The sequence below is a fragment of the Colias eurytheme genome, chromosome 1 (genome assembly GCF_061535395.1).
Source record: "Colias eurytheme isolate Ceu_HAF_F1 chromosome 1, ilColEury1 Martin Lab GWU primary, whole genome shotgun sequence".
Lineage (NCBI taxonomy): Eukaryota > Metazoa > Arthropoda > Insecta > Lepidoptera > Pieridae > Colias > Colias eurytheme.
In genome coordinates this window covers 351,796-372,515 of record NC_142980.1, presented here as the reverse complement: position 1 = coordinate 372,515, position 20,720 = coordinate 351,796, and the positions used below count along the sequence as shown (strand labels likewise).

General features: G+C 34.6%; 1 protein-coding gene across 1 annotated transcript in view; it reads right to left on the bottom strand.

Annotated features, from left to right (window-relative positions):
- SLO2 (slowpoke 2) overlaps positions 1-20,297 on the bottom strand; it is a 113,665-nt gene extending 93,368 nt beyond the window's left edge. The window contains exon 1 of the mRNA XM_090119543.1: positions 19,965-20,297. Coding sequence (XP_089975669.1) covers positions 19,965-20,158 — 194 coding nt within the window. The 5' untranslated portion in view covers positions 20,159-20,297. The remainder of the gene's footprint in view (positions 1-19,964) is intronic.
- Positions 20,298-20,720: the final 423 nt, after the last annotated feature.

The following is a 20,720-nucleotide window of genomic DNA, read 5'->3' as shown; positions in this document are numbered from 1 at the left end:
ATGAAATTCTTATATTGCTTTGCGATTGCTTGTTAATTACTTGCTAATCCATGCTTTGTCTAGCTGTACGCTGCGTCACAAGCCTGATTGTGAACAAAATAATTCTAAAATTATTTGAAATATGTGAGATAACTAAATCATATAAAGAGCTCATTATCTACCACCCAAATCAGCTTGTTGTGAACCTGATGAACGTCCGTCTGGACTCTGGACCACCAGGGGACTCAAAAGAAAGATTCCTCAGGATTTGATATTAAAAAAATAATTGAATCACCAATAAACGGAGTAGTCACTGGACGACTTCAACGACGACGACAAGACAACATTAAAATTCTTAAAATATCGCTGAATATATCCATCCAAGATTGCGACAGTGAATAAAAAAATATATATTTAAGAAAAAGAAAATCTGTTTGTTTTGATGCTTAAATGCGTTTCTATACGGTGTAGAATTTTGTAATAGATCCTTTTTCAACCATCAATAATCCCAGCTCGTATTAACCTCTACGTTACGATATTGCCCTGCGCAGGAGGGAAAGTACCTACCCTTAATACTGTAAAAAGAAAACTGCATGCAAAGATTTTAGAAAATTTGCACGGCTCACCCGGGCCCCGGACCGACTTAAATCTTTTTAAATTTATAAGGATGAAATCTCTCAAACAAATGTAAAAAAAAATATATAAATATACTAAAAAGGTTTTAAAAAATTTAAGTAGACTTCAAATAATTTCATTTCTATTGAATTTGGGCGGGATTTTCGTAGCATTTGAGGTTCACTATTCCCATGATAAGAACAATGTGGTTGAAGCTGTGAATGAATTATGATGTTCTCAAATAACTTCTCACTGTCAGTTACTTGCGGTTAGACTTTGTAAAGTTTGAGAAATCGCTCATTTATTGGCATTATTCTTCTTTCTGAGCTATCGAAGTGAAATTAACTGTTAACTAGTACATGAGTGTTAAATTTTTCGAGTTTATTTTAACTTATTTTTCATACAATTAACAACCAATTGTTTTTAAATTTAATATTGCATGTATTGAATTCATCTGTTCGATTAAGGTTATGTTACCTTAACTTGTTAATATCTTATATATAAAATTCTCGTGTCACAATATTAGTCTGCATACTCCTCCGAAACGGGTGGACCGATTCTCATGAAATTTTCTGTGCATATCGGGTAAGTCTGAGAATCGGCCAACATCTATTTTTCATATGTACCACGGGCGAAGCCGGGGCTGACCGCTAGTATTTTTATATAAATGCCATTAAAATACCAATATGATATTAAACGAAAGGCTACATGATGTTGACATGTTTGTCTAGCTCGAGAGGGCGGGGTGCGGAGTGCACATTCTCCTCTCCTATACCTGTGTTTGTGGATTTGCGTGTTTAATGTTTCTACCCACTTGGCTTTTCCTATGAACTTTTGGTATTTGTTTTGGTACTTCATATAAAATCTAGATCGAGAGAGGTTTCTGTAGCATTATTTAGCTGGCATTATTATTACAATTTCTGGTCTTCTTGGAATATAAAACAGAAAGAGACCAACCTAACCTTCCTCTTCAAATTTTATTCCAAATAAAAAATTGTAATTTCTAACCAATATTAATTGGTAGCTATATCTGATTTTAATGCGGATGTTTAGTTATAATAATATATTAATTTGGAGATAAACGACGATTTGTTTGTTGATATTCAATCTCAAGTTCTGAACACTATATTCACCCTAGTTGTTCCGTAACTTTGTTTTAAGCGAATAAATCTCTTGTTAAAGTGAGTGAAGCGTTTAATATTAAAATGTAAATTTCGTTCCTGAGGTGATTAAAACTCGAATGTATTGAAGTTACGGAACGTGCATTTATAAAATTGTTGTAAGCTCGAACCAAGATCACCTTTAGAAACAGAAATGTAATTTTTATAGATAGTTTAGATTAGGTTTAAAGTCGCACTTGACCATGATTGTTTAATTATAGATTTTGGAAAGCTCCAATAGCGTTATATAGTAGTTGATATTGATGGTCTAGTGGTGGATGGTGGTTTGCATAGCGTCAATACACACTTTAAAATCGTTTCCCCAGGTCCGTAAATGGTAAAACTATGTAATGAAGGTTCCAAAGTGCTTCTAGAAGAATCTAATTGAATACATACTACTCAGAGGATTATCGTTTTGATTCTGTTCCAATCGTTGTCACATATCAACGTAAATTCTAGTTTTTATTGTATAACAGCTTCAAAAGTTGCTCAGAATCTCTTTGCTGTATTGGGTAAAATAATATTCATGCACGATCAGTGCAACACGTTCCATTTATATATTTAGTATCTGCTGACCCAGACAAATAGTAGCCACTTCTCATCGATTCAATTATAACAATCACTTACAATTTGTCAGTTTCGATACAAATGAATAATGAATATACTTCCCTGACGTTGGGATTAATATAATGAATTATATTGGCATTTGGATACCAATACCACAGTGCCAATATCTAATTCTATGCCTACATAAGGATAATATTTGTTATCGTAGGCATATATCCCTTAAAATATTTAGTATTTAAATTTTTATTCTACTATCGTTTGTGGTGTTTTTCGGCTGTTCGAACGATCAATTCTGTGTAGCCGTTTTCCAAAATTATTTTGATGTTTTCATACTAACGCGTCTTCTGCGTTATTCAAATCAAGTTCATTAAATGGTTAAATAATAGCTCTTATGCAGTAAGCATACAATATAATGTAAAAATTTAAAATATACTATTAGTTTTTTTAAGGAAATCCAATTTTTCTAATGTGTATTCGAAATCAATCGAAATTTGCTCGTAAATTCCTTTGCCGATAGAGTAAAAAAACACATGGCAAATATGTTTGAAAATAAATAAAGTGTAAATAAAAAGCGGCCGGTGTTTTATCGGCGAAACATCGCAGTAATGATGTGAAGAGTAACGACCAAGAAAACATACTTTCGTGGGTGAAATGTCAATACTTACATTTTATGGAGAACTGTTGAATGAGATTCTTCGATGTGATATTGATGTTCCAAATAAATGGCTCAGCTTTTAAAGTATCGTTATATTGTAAGAGATGAGAAAGCCTCCGCCTATAGAAAGGTGTGGGAGTCGGGGTTTATCCGTACATCTACCAACTTACACTCGTTAACATGGTGTACTTTCGCTTAAAAGCTCTTAAGGTTGTCTTCAGTAGTGATGATTTTGTCATGATTAAATATCAACTATTAAAACCACTATAAGTGGAACACGTTGCTTTTCCAAATTTACATTTGTACATAACAATTCACGGTTCAATAGGTCTTGCTACGTTTCGGCTGACGGAACCTGTCTACGTTTTTACGGGATCTTTGTTGCTTCACCTGCATTCTAGTTGAAGAATCCTACAACTAGCAGTAACAAAACTTAAGCAGTGAACAATGAAATCCGATCCGTGGGGAGCTTAGTGTGAAGTTGCTACACATCTCTCATACACAGGCTTGTAATCTTTCTCTTCGTCCAAGCCCGTTGCGTCCCGTTGATATATTTTAGCATGATCAGTCGTGACGCCTTGTCTAATATCTAGCCGGTGGTGTGACATGAACTGACTAATATAATATATTTGTTTACATAGAATATTACACCATTTGTACCCTTCCCGAGTATGAGATGGAATATCTTTTAATTAGTAGGATAATATGCAATAGATGTGACCATTGGTAACATAAATTCGTCACGTAATTCACGTATTACCATTACTAAGTTAAAAAGAACGCATCGCCAAACATTCAATATATAGTTAGCAAAATTCAACTTCATATTCAGTAAAATCGAGTAAAATGTATTAGCCACTTCTATCCGCAAACCTGGCCAACATTCTGTGTTATGGAAATAGAAAGCCATTTCTGATTCAGTATGGTAATGGTTTTATTGTAATCGTTGCACTGGCAGTAGATATAGATTGCCTTGCCAATTTTTAAACTTACCTCTAAATTCAAAGCTTCTCAGCGATGCACCTGTCAGTTCTGGTCAGAGCAACTTTCAAACCGTATCCTTTTTGCCTTTACTATTTACTATAACATCGTCTACCTCTTTCTTTATGCTCTGTTCTATCCAAGAAAGCTCCCCTCGTCAATTAATAAATTGCTTTGAAATTTTCCTTCAATTAAAATATGAAGGAACAAGTTACGCTAGCTTGTTGACTCGTCGTCGCCCTGTAGATGGAGGAGGCTCGCAGGAATGAGGTCACCGCGCCTAATTTACGTCCACTCTGATGGTATTGCATCCCTTCAGACAAATGCCCTTTGAACCAATATGTGCGCGCCATTCTTCCTCGATTGGGGAAATATTTATGTTTCGACGCTTTCATGGGTCGTGGAATGTGGATATCTCGAGATTTATAATATAATATAATAATTAATGCGAAAGTAAGTTTGTCGGTTTGGTTTTCACTCACGTTGCAACGAAGCAATTACATGGTATGATTTGAGTCTGGATATCGGAGGCTAGAGAGACAACTGTCCATTGAATATTAATTTAATTAATTACATACCTACATGGTGAATGGTACTCAATTCAGCTTAATATCAATCACAGGATTGTAAGTCCTTAAATAGTTTATGATATAAATATCGTCGATTTCATTTATCGTCAATTGAGCCGGAGTACCGCACCTGCAGTGACATAAAGTGCAGAGCTCTCGGTAATGAGCCCGAAGTATAGTTTAATGGCATGTGACATAATATAGTTCCATCCATCATCCAACTGTCCCGGCGGTCACACTGATGCGCTCTCGCGGTAATTGGCTAATGCGATACTAATATATTAGAAATTAGATGTTTGTCTACATCTCTACCTATAGTGAGCAACAAACATTTAATAAAATAAGTGTTTATTTTGCTTTAAATGGGATAAAATCGTTATATGGAATATTTCGTTTGAGAATAACCGATGAATGAAAATTACGGCACCAGAAAGTACTATAACCAGAGGTAAGAGCTGACAACTTTACGATTTCGGTTCACTTTGCGTGAATTAGTTCTTTTTTAAACTCCATCGAGTTTTAGTTATTTGCTCTCAGATCACTTTACATAATTACCGATTCAATGACGCACTACTACATCAAAGGGAAACGAAATTACAAAGGAATGCTTCGCCTTAAAACATCCAGCTCGAAATGGTCGTATTGTTTCAAACACGAAAAACTTTGAATGAATTTTCGCTTCCGTTTCGCGAGTTGCAAATATTCTCATCTGTATTTAATCAGATATGCAGAATTAATGAATTTGCGCTGCATATTTCATTCGTCTTCGTTTTCAGCTTATTCTATTTCGCTTTTAACACTTCGTCTTCTTTGTTTTTCATTCAATATTGACTACCTATACAATACATATACGATTGTTGAAAAATATTTAATGTATATAAACAATCATGTATAGAAAACAGCAATATGGATGGATACTTTACTTATAAGAAAAAGTTTGGTGAACAACACAAAAATCACTGTAGGCAGACCTAAAATTTTATATTCTACTTGATGCTCGCCCATCTCCGCCCACGTCCATATTTTTATACATAAAATCTTCAAAAGCCGTTAAGCCGTTTTTAACTTATTCATGAAAGTAAAACGACATAGAATAACCCATATGCTTTTAAGAAAAATGGTCATTTTCTTTTTATTTCCAAATGATTTCTGAGGGTTAGAAACTAAAAATAAATTTACCCATTCAAATTATGAAGCATATTTTCGTTCAGATATAATTATGGATCTAATAGCAGAAGATAAAAAGTTAGATATTATCAATAATGATAATACATATTTTATAACGCTAAAATTATAAAGAACTTGAAATACGCGATGAGAAATGCGAATGCCAATTCGTAAAACAATTAACAAATTTTAATATATCATGCAATGTGGTCAATATTTTACTAGCGCATTTAGCCAGCGGTTAATCCAATTAAATAAATCTAATTTGATTGAAAACGCAACACTGAATACTCAATTGCGTTTTGGCCTGTAGACAAATTGTAAAAGAGATAATAACTGATGAATAGCCATTATATTCACTAATATCACGGCTAATATGGACGTAGTACCTGGTCACAATTTTTTTTAATTAAATAATTACTCCTACATTCAACACAAATTAATAAAAACATTTAACTTTTCAGCTGACAAGCAACAGGGAGCAGGGTTACACAGGAGTGCCACTGAGGCGGAGAGCGACAATAGCAAAAGGACCAGACCTGGGGATCTGCGCGGCGATCTCGTCGAGGCTGTCCACGGGCTGGCTCAGCGGCCGCTCCAGCAGCCGCGACGGCGCCGTCAGGTTGTCAGAGTTCGTGTTCCTCTTCGCCCTACGCTTCATTCTTTTCTCCTCGGCGCGACGTAAATTGTGGAATCGGAAAAAGAACATCGACATTATACCGCACTAGCACTGGCCGCGCAACCACTCGCACTGCTGTACCACCACGCACAGACGATAGAGGGGAAGCAAGCGAAGAGTCCAGCGAAAGCACCAGTCTGGGCGCCGCTTTACCGTCACATTTTAGTTTCGAATACGCACGCTCGCACGCTTTTAAAGTTTATGTCTTGCACTTATTTAATTTTACAAAGTTTTCATGTCTCTGTTCGCGTTATATTCATCGTGTATTATACCTTGTTATATAGATAACTTGTTACCGACGCACCTAACAGTATCGATACCGGTACTTAACGATAGCAAATCTTCTATGTAATTCGCTCGTCATACAGTGAATAGAATTATTTAGTTGGGAGAACGGCAGTTCAAGTTCAAACGTTGGTGTTTGACGTTCAGGTTGGAAGTACAAACCGGACAGTATCGTCAGTATTGTGGTCACGTTAAATGTTCGCTTTTGTCGCTTATCTTGTTTGACAACGAGATCGACAAGATACGCTAACAATTGCGACCTTCGCTGAGAAAATGTTCATCGGTCGTATTGTATTATGGCCCCCATTATATTAGCAATATTATATCTGAAGAATGTCAGCGCCATGTCAGCGCAGATGTTTAACAGGTCAATACCTATTAAAACTTTCTTACAATTATTGAATGTGATAGACGAAGTTTCAAATATATTTTTAAGCGTTATTCGTCTTAGAATGTAATAGTCCTAAATAAAACATAATTCTATTTGTGAACGTCATTATATAATTAGGTATTTGCGTAAAAGAAGTTTAACCAAAATTCTTCCATTGATGGTAAGGTTAATCATCCGAATTTATAACCATGGGATTGTAATTGGAAAGGATTATAAGAATAATACCTAATAGAAGAAAAGCTAACATACAAATTGAAATGCTGCGTTCCATCTTATAGTGGGATGCCAAAGTATGAAATTCATACTAAAAATATATTAAAAATGTCGATCGTCTTAGAAAGTTTGTTGCATAGTCTCAACTCTGACATGTCTGGAAGGTACAAATACATTAGTAAAATGATGTACAAGTGAACCAATATTTAATCAATTCGAGCACAGCAACCTAATCTTCGCTGATTAAGGCTTCACATGCCGATTTCGTCCATTACTTTTGATTAGGACCTCGGATTACATCAACGTTCCCACGAATGAGCCGTTCCTATTGAACCGAGATTAAATTGAACTCTGATGATTTAGAAACTTATCACTTAGTGAGCTCGAAGCACGTCCAATGAGAAGTTATTTGGATTGATGAGTTTTCACAATGCAATCATACAGTTGGATGTGAAAACTGCGTTTCATCCTTACAGTAATGGCTCCGATTGCCCGACCCACACAAGTACTTATCCGGCTCAACCTGTCCTACATATTTAATGCTATTCATCCATTTTGTGCTCTCATTCGCTATTTCTATGGTTCTGGATTTGTTTCCGTTTTATAAGTCAATTAAAATCATTTTCTTTATAATACTATTAATTCTGACGATGTAAGTTTTAGAGTTTTTTGACGTGAGCGGTCTATTATATCTTCAGATTCTTCTATTCAAGTTTTTAATATCAAAATGTTTATAGATACATAATAAAATGATCTTTATTGGTAAAGACGAAAGAAATAATACGAGCGTTTTAATTATATCGTTAATATAAAGTGTGATATACATTATACATTCTAAATTATTTATATTTTGTTAAAACCAGGACCAGATTCTATTTCTTTCAAAACTTGTATGGTGCCTAAATTAAGGGGCGTCGCTAAACACAGCCAGTGATCACTTCATAAACAACATAGATCCACGACATTCTAACTATTAATACTAAAAACTCAAAATTAATACAAAAGTCTATAAAAGAAAAAAAAATTATTATAACTGCCTACGATGCGATGTTTGAATTATTTTCAGAGAGAGCCTTTCTCCTAACGAGCACTATTTCATATCATTGTGTAGTGCTTTATAAAACGCGCACCTAATTATTTGTTTGTACTGCATATTTAATTTATGTATAATCATTATAATATATTTTACGAATTCACATCGTCACATGTCACTCGAAACGTAGAAAGCACTTAACCTACTTTCTGAATTTAGCTTTACAGGAATGTAATAATACTTTAATTTGATATTTGATTTAAAACATTGTTTCATCTATATATATAAAAGAAAGTCTGTATGTTCCAACACTTATAACTCGAGATCTGCTGACCCAATTTTCATGGTTTTGGATTTGTTGGATTTGTCACCGCCCAGAATAGCAGAATAAATCATAAAAACAACAAAAACTAGACGAATAAATATTTTCCCAAAATTTTGATTTTCGTACATGTCAATCATTAGTTGTCAATCCTGTCAAATACGGAAAATAATGTTTGACATTCATGCGTTCAAAAATGTATTATGTGTAAAATAATGAAAAAGTAAAAAGAGTGAATAAATATTGTTTGTATTTATTTTATTTTATTTAGTTATTTCTAGCTGTCCCGGCGAACTTTGTACCGCCCTGTCAATGAATGTTGTGTGACCTTTTAGCTGAACTAATTTAGGCTTTGATGAACGTAATACAATGATGAATGACAGTTGCCGAACAGTGACGAATTTTTCTATGCGCATTATCAGTTTGGTAGTAGGTACTGTAATAATATTCGTATGCTTTGTAATAATAACACACGCCGTAAAACCTTCATTGCGAAAACTTTTTCAAAATGGAATCCTGGCTGTTTAGAACCATTCCACAAAAAAAAAACAAAACCGTACGTTCCAATTCATTTAAATTTTTTCTGATGCATATCGTCCATATCGTGAACATTTTTGGAATTTTAATAATTATTATTGTCTTAGATAATTATCATATTAGTAATTAGTAACCAATTTAATAAATAAAAGTGACATGAGTGAGAAACCAGCGGTGGGCCGGAAAAGCGAAGTTGGTTAGGGGCTGTTGTAAACGGTAAATTGCAGTTTTCTTATAAGTCCTCCTTAGTACTTCTGCGTTGTTACCATTGTTGGTTGTGTAGTGCGAAATTTATGTCCCCTGTATTATGTAAGCAGGTCAAGCACCATGGACATAGTTTCAGCGCTATTTACTGTCTTCGTGTTTTTAGTCTTTGTGATAATCTTGTTGAATACTGCCTTGTTTTTTCACAACTTTTTTAACGTTCGTTGAGTTTTTAAATATTTTCGCTTAGGTGTAAAATTTAAAAAAGTCGCTTTATAGTCGCTGTGAATTTTTAGGAAACCGAGATGCAAATTATGCATTTAAGGGAATCTATCGAATTAAAGTAATGTACTCTCACGTTACACGAGACTACATAATAGATCTAACTAAATACAATCCAGCGTACAAGCTGTTCAATCTCTAATTAATAGCCGTGAACTCGAAATTGTTGCTAAGAGCGGTGATAATGGCGCTCAGAGAGTACTCGTCCTCGTCCTCGGCCGACTCACGAGTTAAATCATAGTTTTGTATGACATGTCCATTTTGAATGGACTAAGTAATATCACAATTATATTTTTCCAACAATTGTTATTTAGGCCTCGTTATTTTGGATTTTTATAACATAAATATACTTACTTTAAAGTTTAAATAATTATTTTTTATCAAGTTAATGCTCATGTTTTTTATTTAATTCGATGTCTCAGCATCGAAGGCTTTTCTATTACATACCTATATCAGAATCAGATGTATAAGTTGATAAAATAAATACACAAATTACGACTACTAAGAGCGACGACGAATATTTAATATTCATCGTCGTTCTTAGTAGTCGTAATGATGAAAAAAGATGAAAAAAAAATATGTTTTTCAGATAAGATGTGCAGAAGTTCACACAGACTAACATTTTCAAGCTTTAAAAAGCTGATAGATAGGTATTTGGTTCATATTTTATATGGTCTAATAATACGCTATAGTTTTCTGAATGTGTGAACTAGTATTTTGGTTGGTTACTTAAAAATAACTAGTTCTTCGTTTTTCAAAAACATATTCTCAATAACAAAAAGCTGTATTTTTCGTTGAATTCCGTTATCATATTTTACGGTCAAAGTACATTTGTTGAAATTATTCTTCAATTTTTTTACAAGATTCTACTTTCTTTCTCCTTACTATTTTTTCGGTCTGATTTGTGAAAACTTTTTTTAAATACAAGTTATTCTTTTGTATAACAAATTTGACAATTTAAAGAAGAAAGCAGGTTCTTGAAAAATTACCGCTAGCCACTCAATTGCTGTGAGAACTTGAAATATTGCATTTTATAAAAAAACTAGAGTAAATAAATCAAGTTTGCGATATTTTAAGGACCGAAGCAGGACTGAATATTTTGAAATATTTAAGTGAAAATGCTACAGAGTGCGGCGGAGTGTAACAATCAACTGTTGAATTTCCACGGATAGGTCTAATGATTTAGGTCAACGGTGACACTTGGCGTTCAGTTTAGTAATTAAAACTTAAATTGTTTGTATATTTCTGGATTTTTGTCTGTCTTTTAAAAGTATAATTCAATTTTGGTTTATTTCGTGGTATCTATTAATTGTGGCCTCTATATTTAAAGGTTTTATGAAAAATAGTAGACAATAGGTATGGAATAAAGGAAAATATTAATTTATAGACGTACTGAATTTCATATTTTCCAGAATATAATGAACAATATTTCATTAAGTGCACCCGCTAAAATAGCACGATGTGAGAGCTTCATCGAAGCACTACTTGTGGCGCTTCGCCGGCCTCTCGAGGCCTCTCCTTAAAAATTAGCGAAACGTGTAGGTATTTTTTTAGATCTCTAAAACTAATAACGAGAAATCTGCTTTCGTTCTAACGAAGCGAACAAATAACCTATACGCCCTCGACTTGGCGAAACTTTGTGAATAATTAATGGTAAATCTATGTTAAGACGATTCAAAAGTGCTTCTTCTTCTAGAAGTCTAATTGAATAAATAAATGTTTGAGTTTGAATAACATATGAAACTCCAAATATAGGGCACTCAAGATATAATTGCTAGTTTTCTTCATTATTAAAACTTTTATAGGTTTCCGTCGTGGTCGCTACGAAGAACTTTCACATGCACTTGATTATACGTCTTTGCCGAGTTCACCGGTTTATTTCAAGTCAAACATATAAAATAAAATGTTAAACAGTCTTGTAATTAATTAAAATACTTTAGTGCGATTTGCGAAAGGAGATTAGTTTAATCAGTAGCATTGTTGACAAAAGGGTTTGTTACTCTTAGGCTTGTGCCTGCAGCGGCCGTAACGCAATTACCTCGGTGATGTCTTGTTAAGTTTGTATCATCTAGCGAAGCTTTTGGGAAATTGTGTCCGTGAATGCGTAATGTGATCGATTCGCCGTTTGTCTCCGAGATGTTTCTCGTGTGCTGGTTTAGATTGGATTTTTATTGTTTGGCGCTCAATTTACTCGTAGGTATGTGTAGTGTATTTTATTTGTTGAGTACTTTGTTCTTGGTTTTGAATTATTTTTTGTGCAGTTACAATATAAGAAAAAACTATTATAAAGCATTTTTAATGAAAACCTAAATATTTTTTTCAATATTAAATTCTTAAGTTTATTTTTATTGTTAAAGTTGTTTATTTTCTATAATCTCAACGTTTCTTAATATTGTCTAACTAAGGTTACGAAGTATTTGCCGCCAAGAATTAATGTTCTACATTTTTATGCTGTTATTTTTAAATCTATCGAAATTTATATTTCATGCAATGCGCTAATGATTTGTTCCTCAACATGCGTTTCAAATGCTACTTTTTGTCAGATTGCAAATGAAGATTTAAAAAGTTATTTCGAGATTTTATTATTATTTTCATGAACAGTAGAACCGATGCCGAAGTAGCGGCAATGAGTGCAATACTACGGAATTTCGCTCTAACTACGAACCCGTTCCATTCGGACGCAAAAAAGCTATCTTCTTCTAATTCCATTATAGCATCGAGCCACCCAGCTAGTTTTAGAAAGTTAGAAACATGGGAGAGAGAAAAAATTGAGATGAGCAAAGATACCAATGATTCGGATAGTGTGGTAGTCGTCAGTTAGGGTCGGTCGCGCGGGTCGCGGCACATAGCGCGCGTTCGCGGCAGGTGCGTGGCGCGTGGCGGCCGGTGTGATTTGAGGCTTGGCGCGAGATGTGCGCTCCGCCGGCCCGCGCCCCGCGCCGCCCGCACCCCACCCCGCGCCCCTTTGCTTATTATCAATGAACTTTACCCATAAGCACACCCCGGACACTCCATACAAAATTATCGTTTTGACAGTCTCACTGTAGAGAATGCAAATGTGTGTGTTAACGCTTTATGGTTGGCACATTTTTGACTAGCGTAAAAAAAAAATTCGCGTTTTTCTGATGAAATACATTCGTAAACAGCACAATATCTAACCATTTTCTACGAAAAACGATAATCACAAATCCAAAATAATAAATTTACTTTAAGTCAATTTGATTAATGTTGTCAATCTTCGTTGCGTATCGTCCCTGTAGAAAAATGTGGACCATTTTAGACAGATCGTGCGGGGTGAGGTAAGTGTTTAATTTTCGTGGGAGGCGGAGAGTGTCCGTTCTGTAGCGTTTAGCTACTATTATGTATTCTGTGCCATAAGCACTTCCCATGAATACGACACCTAGCCACCAACTTTTTGGGCAAGTTTGCCAACCTTTAAATATTTATTGAAAACTTAATTTTTGAAGAATTGACTAAGTTTTACTTTTGACTGGATTTTTTTCTATTATATTTATAGTGTATACTAGTGACGCATCATTGAAAGTATTTACATAAGTATTCTAAATTTTATTTTCTGATTGTATTGGATCTCAATAAGGTACTAAAAAATAATTAATAGGTAATTCTGTCATCCTTTCGAATTTGAAATAGTGACCGCGCTTAGCGTTGTGTTGATGATTCAGAACATTTTCGCAATCTTCAGACTCTTTGATGTCGCTTCTCCTACTCATGAACAGGAATATCATCTACAATCTCATCTTCCTAGATACAAACTGCGACATTTTGTTTGTATCTTTGTGTCTCTTTCTTTATTCATAGTGTCCAAAAAATAGCAAAATAAAGAGAAGAATACATAAGTTATAATATTTTATATTGTTTTATCATAATATATTTTTTCTTTGATTTTCTGGAATTAATATAGTGTTTGTTCCAACACTTATAACTCGAGATCTGCTGGACCACTTTTATAGTTTTGGATTTGTTGGATTTGCCTCCGGCCAGAATAGGCAGAATACATGTTAGACAACAAAAACTAGAAGTAATTTTCGCTCCGCAGAATCCGCTGTGTTTTTTATAATTCCAATATAATATTGGTTCATGAAATAATTAATGTTTTGAAACAACGTTGAAACTTGAAATCTTGTACTAAACAATTGAGAACAATTCTTTTCAATTCTCATTTTGTAGTCCCTTTCATAGTCTGTCTGTTTGTAGACACTCTCGAGCGTAATTATATTAATTCAAAGCTTTTGCTTTAGTTTGTAGCGAGCAGAATATCAATGGTACAAAGAAAAAAGTTAGTGTGCGTTTTGCTTTGATTTGCTTTGGATTCATACAAATGTTAAACAGCTCTTCAAGTGTCGGGGCGAATGAAGTACCTAGTTTCAATATCAAATTTTTACATGTATGCTTTCTGGTCTGATATTTAGCTACACGATTCAATGTAACTACATATATTATATATGTATATGATAAACAAAATGAAGTATCGTTAGGGCATTAAAGAAGTCGGATGAGGCTTCGATATAAATAGCACTACAAATACAAAATAAATACTACCCGTTAAAAAATCCAACTTCAGAAGTGTCGTCGCGTGATTAAAACCATAATCTTGGGGTAACATTTTTGACCGCTTTAATGCTCGAAGGCTGACTGTGAGGTGAGCTCTCGGCGGGCACACGCAACTCAGGCCGCGTCACACACAGCGCCAGGTTACTGATGGCTGCAAATTTTAGCGTTTGACTTTGTTACGTGTAAATTGACATGGCAAAGCGAACCGGAGTCAAAGGGAACTGAAGTTTAAATGCAAATGACACATCGTTTAGTGGCAACGGTGTACGCGCGACAAACACTTTTTAGGCTTGCGGATGACACGGTAATAAGAGCCTTTGTGAACCGCCCGCCCGTATGTAAACTTGCACGAATAAAAACTGTTTATGGCTTATAAATTGCTCCTTCATTTGTCACTATTGAATTGATTTCTTCTTTTCTGTGACTTACTGAATGCTGCTTGATCATATTTTATAGATACTCAAAATACTTCCGCATTGCAACCACTAATTAATAGAAATTAGGACATGCCCGAAGAATTTTGTTTTAGGCTGGGATATACAGGGTGTACCAAAAAGTAGTGATGAACGGAAGCTGACTGCCACAATTTGGACGAAATAACCCGGAAATTCATAGTAGCAGAAGAAACCATTAAAAATGATAAAAGGGCATTCAGACATTTAAAAGATAACTTTTTACGGTGATGTCGCACTTGCATTGAGCAACAGCGGGGTTATTTTAAAAATTTCTGGTAATTAAATACCTATTTATTGGTTTTAATGATCATCATGTTAATTCAATTTTTGCACTTACCACATTTAGATTTCAATTTTTCGATGAAAATGAAATTTTCAGGGTAGCTATCTGACAGATAGAGCAAGTTTTTAAAAGTCAAACGGAAAACTTTTTTTATGTGATTTTATTTTTTTACGGGCCCTTGAAGTGGTGAACATACTGGGTAATTTTATCTTTCTTGCCATTTAATTCTTTTTTTTATTCCATTCAAAGATCTAACGATAGTAAATGTTACCGTACTGAATTGGCCTATCTTTCAGCTTAGCACACAAAAAAAATCAAGCATCTTCCGCAATCATTGACGTCAGCATGAGTGAAAATATCATCGTACTCGGCGATAGGTGAAAAATTGAAAAAAACGTCATAACTCCAAAAATACGAAAAATCGCATAACATACATGGGGGTGATTCGGATAGCCCTCTAGTACCTCTAGCTCTCAGCTTCTGTTCATCACTACTTTTTGGTACACCCTGTATATGTCAGATTTTATCATCCGATAATCTGTTCCGGTTGTCTGATTAGAATTTATGGCTCGTACTGTCTTTAGACTAATGAAGACACTGCGAGTCATACATTTGTTCAAATACCTAATACACATCCGACTATCGGATCGGACCTCCGGGTCGGTAACAGCGGCTTGCCGCAATAAAATCGTAAACGTCGAGGCGTTTACGATTTTATTGCCGTTCTGATTATTTGAAACAATGTATACTTTTGTGAAGAGATCAAAATAGTCGTCCGATTGTACCTTCCGACTTATTTGTAGACTCTCTAGCTATTGTTATTTTTATTTTATTAAGATTATTTATATAATTTTGTTGGTCGAAATCAGTATATTACGTATCTCAGAAGGTTTTTTTTTCGAATTCGAACGATTTTTTTTCACTTATCTTGCAATTCTGTCTTTTACAAACCCAATTGATGAAACTTTTCTGGATGACCTTTTTTTAGATAAACCTGTTTTGCACATATTTTTATCTCAGAAACAGCAGATTTTTGTTTCGTCAGTGATACTTAAAATATAGACGAATACGGTGTGCGCTTTCTACTGTATTGTGTGAGGTGTCGCGGTTAGCTGTTTGGTAATCTCATCGCCGAAGTCGATCATGGGATTTGGCTGTGTCAAGTCGTTGAGAGATGGGCCCTTTAAACTGTTTCTTATTTGATATTTTATTTTTGCCACGTGTATTGTTTATTCTATTCATAAAACTATAATTATTACCCATTTATATTCGAGTTCTGAACTTTGTGATTGATATAATTGTCAAGTTGTCAAGGTTTCCATAAAATATTGTATAAAGTCCTCTCTATAAAGTCTATTATTATTATCTCTAGTCTATCTCTATTCGTAGACAAGAAACAAGCTTACATATTCTATAGGTATTTTCACCAAGTTTAGGTTTGCTTAGGTTTGTTGCTTTTTCCATTCTACGAGACAGCGAAAGATGAGCTTGAACTGATACTATTAAATTTTATAGTTTTAGTTTAAAATTATTTTCCAGGCTAAAATTGTATGTTTGCCATGGTAAGACAATAGCTTCGTTGCGTCAAAGCATTCCCTTTGTGATTCTTCTTACAAAAGAGCTTACTATTAAGTAGTAGGCTGAGTCTATTAATACGAGTACTGTACAAAACAATTTATAATTATTAATACGGGTACTTAACAATTTATTATTATTCGTACAGAAGTCGTACGAATAATTTTATTTTATCAAATAGAGTGCAAATAATTAAAAAAAAATTTTTCGTTTCCAAAAAATGGTAAATGTTTGCCGATTTTAATACCGTAAAATATTAATTTATTTTTTATTATTAAATATATTAAATGCTCTTTAATAAATTGTTTACTAGGTTCTTGGCAGATCTTCTTAGCATAACTTGTAGCAACAACTTAAAGTAACTTTATTGTTTTTTTTAATGTAAGTATAATAAAACAATGCAAGGTTATTGTGTGTCTAACTATTAATTTTTTGATAGATAAAGTCAGCCCTGCTCAGAACTTAGTAAACCTGAACGCAGCCAATATAATAATAATACCCTCGAAAGAGGAGAAAAAATAAATATAAAGAGATAAATAATATAATAATAATTAAGCCTTTTATTTCCCATCATATTATTTACAGTAATTATAATTACATATTTAACACTTATAAACTATACTATATTATCTTGTAAAGTAACTAAGTTGAGAGGATTATTCATTTTTATAATATTTTTATATCTATATTCTTTCTTTTATCGATTGTAATTTCTCGATTGAATATTCTGAGCGTGAAAGGCACAAATAATGAGGTTTGCTGATGGCAGAACTTCTCTAATGGCATCTCTTTCATTGATGTCTTTATCCGTCATTACACATTTTATTTGGTCCCATTTAGGGTGAGCTGTTTTGAAGGAATTCATCATCCAGTTAATTGATTCCCTATCTTCAGAGACCAAAATGCAAACGCCAGAGACTTCAGAACAACCGTTTGGATCCTCAACCAAGATTAAATAGACTGTAGCGCGAATATTTAAAAGTTTGAAGGTAGCATTGATTCCCATAAACTCAGGATTATGACTGTGCTGACTGTGGCTGACTGCATGGATTCTCTTGCAAGAAACAGCCCAGCAAACGTATTTTCTTTTTTATACAATAAAGCTTAAGCTATTAAGCTTTAAATTTATTTTCTAGCTTCTGAAGGGTTTACATTAACAAATTTTGTTTATTTTTTTTAATTTGCAGTTATATTGCTTTAGCAGTATTATTTTATCAGTTTGACTTTCCATCATATTTTTAACCTTCACTCGGTTAGCTTCGAGATCTAATAACTCCGCAATTTTTTCTTTTTGCTCCTTAGTTAATCTTCTGCTCCGTGGATAGTGTCGAAAAAGATTTTCACTTCTATCGTGATTGTGATTCATGTTAATTGATTTGATGACAAGATAGTGGCCAGTATTATCCACTCCGATGCTGAAAGCTGCTGGACAGTTTTTCTGAAACGAGAACGCTTTTCTTGCTCCTTTCGACGTAGATATAAAATTTTTCCCTCCATGAATACAATAGTATTTGATGCTGTAATATATCAGGGACGCTTCAACATGCCTTTTGATTCCTTTTGTGCGACATCGTTCAATTGTCATAGCATCTCGATGATAAAAAAAACGCGTATTCTTTTTCTTCAAAATCTGTTACTTTCTTCTCTAACTTTTCAAAAGAATCAAATTTGTCACCTTCAATGTAATAATAATAATAATATGTCCTTCAATAAATTTTCATCCATGACTTTGTCATTCTCATCAGCAGCTTCATCTGAATTAACAACATCATTCTCGTCTTCTCCGTTTTCGTCTTCCTCTTCGCTTTCATCGTTTTCATATTCTTCTTCAGAATCTGAAGAATAGGAATCTGAAGAATATGTCATCAGTATTGAAATTAAAAACATTTCTATGTTAAGAAATAAATATATATTTTTTTATTAATTTAATAATTACCCATTTTGTAAGATAGGATATTTATACAAGCTAAATAAATTCAAATTGAATTGTTTTATTATAAATACTTTATGACAGAATGACAGAAATATAAACAAATGAAACTTTTTAGAAAAATAATTATTTTTCTAAAGTTTTCATTGAAATTTATTACATTGATTTATTTTAACATAATTTAAATAAAAATAAAAATAAAAATTGAGTATTTAAATTATAATTGCCTCCTTTTGTCCATCAATCACAATTCACAATACACATTACACCAATCAAATCATAATTCCATAGGGTGCGTTCCACTAAGAACACACAACAATCATACTCACGTTTATTTAGAATAAATTTATTATTATAAAATTTATTATATATAAAAAAAATTCTTAGTAATAAATTTAAAAATCAAAAAAATAATAATAACCGTATGAATATACTCATTCTTAAAAAACTCTAATCATCCAGAATGACAATGACAAGCTAATCATCCAGTTCATTCTTAATTTAAAAAAAATTGAATAAATGTACGAATAATTAATACTTATAATTTATTCGTACAGTACCCGTACAAAAAGTCACATCGTAAGTAATAATAAGCTATTCCAATAAACAGTTATTATTTACAAGCTACCATTTTAGCTAGATGTGTTATGTGTATGCGTTATACCACAGACTAATAATAATATACTACGTATACAAGTTATACTATGATACATTTTAAAATAGATAGCTAGCCAGTAACATTAATAATTGTATTTTGTATGTTTACTGTTAATTTTCCAGCGCACTCATATGGTCTTAGTTACTCCCAGTCACTTGCCGTGGTTATATATTTTTAAACTTATTTGTTTTCGGGACGACAACGTGGAAAATTAAATTAGATCAAGAATTTTGAGCATTTGTATTATTTGAGAGGAATCTTTTTTGAAGCTGCTCTTATATAACCGGGTTACCGGGTGAATGAGTAAGTTTAGGTATGGTCACAATAGAATTCGTACAATATTATTAATAATTAACAACTTCAAAATTTGGCTTGATGCTAAAGAAAGTATAATATTGTCAAGAGCGTCTTAATGTACCTATGTATAAATTAAGCCAGGTTTACTATTTCTGTATTCATGGCAGTGAAATGAAACAAATCATAATTTCAGAAGTAACGTATAAAGTTGTAGTTGGAATGCATTAAGGATTGTGGACTCGCTCCGGGCATGGGCCCAGTGCGCAGGTCCGAAGTCGCGCTGCTCAGATGCGGTGCTGAGAGCGCTCTCACCGGCCGCCACAGGCCTTGGCGGCTGGAGGTAGGCCCTTCACATCGTATGAAACCCGATCCTATCTATGCAATGGTAAAACCTATCTAGAATCACTCGATAGTCTAGTCTTCTAGCGCACGAGTGAAGCTATTCTTAGCATGTTTGTTTCCTTTCGACATCCTATTACCTATATGCTATACCTCTTGTCTTATAAAGCTTCATGTATTGAATTAGCTGTAAATAGATACACAAATAGGACTCACCGTTCCTCGAAGCGTATGCTGGAACGGCTGATGTCGCTCCAGGCGCTCATGGAGCGTCCTCGACCTCGGTGCAGGACGCTGCCGAAGGCGCTGGTTGCGCGGCGCTCGAGCTCTACATCGGGAGGGAAATTCACTTTGGCGGAGCCGCGGGAGGACGGGCCTTCGGCGGACTCCCCGCCGCCCGAGAGCTCCATGTCGAACGGCGTATACTCGGGGACGTCTTCGGGCTCCTGGTCGCTCCCATCGCTGGCGGCAGAGAGCGCCTCATAGCCGTAGCCGAGGCGGTCGGCCGCGGCGCCGACGTTTCCGCCGACGGCGCCCTCTCCACCTGTGCCCCGCTGACCGTTCTCTATGCGACTCAATGACGCGGCCTTGATGGACTGGCGCGCTCGCAGAGGGGATCCCCTCGCGGGAAGGTGGTTGGAGTAGCGGAGTTTGCTGTGGCGGAACGTGGTGCTGCCCGGTAATATCCGTCGAGTCAAAGTGCCGCGAGAATCGACCACTACGCGCAACACGCTCTCAGATAGCGCACCACATACGGTTACTATTAGAATTCGATTGTTTCCACGACTATTAACGGCTTTCCGTTCTTACTTATGACGTTCACTCGATCAGTATGAGGTGGAAGCGTGTGAATGAACGGTATGAATGCGAGCAATGATGAAATTTGATAGTGTATGGAGTTAGCTGATGGATCTAAACAAAAGCGTATAGATACTACGTTTCATACATGAGGTGGAGATGGAGGCGAGGTGA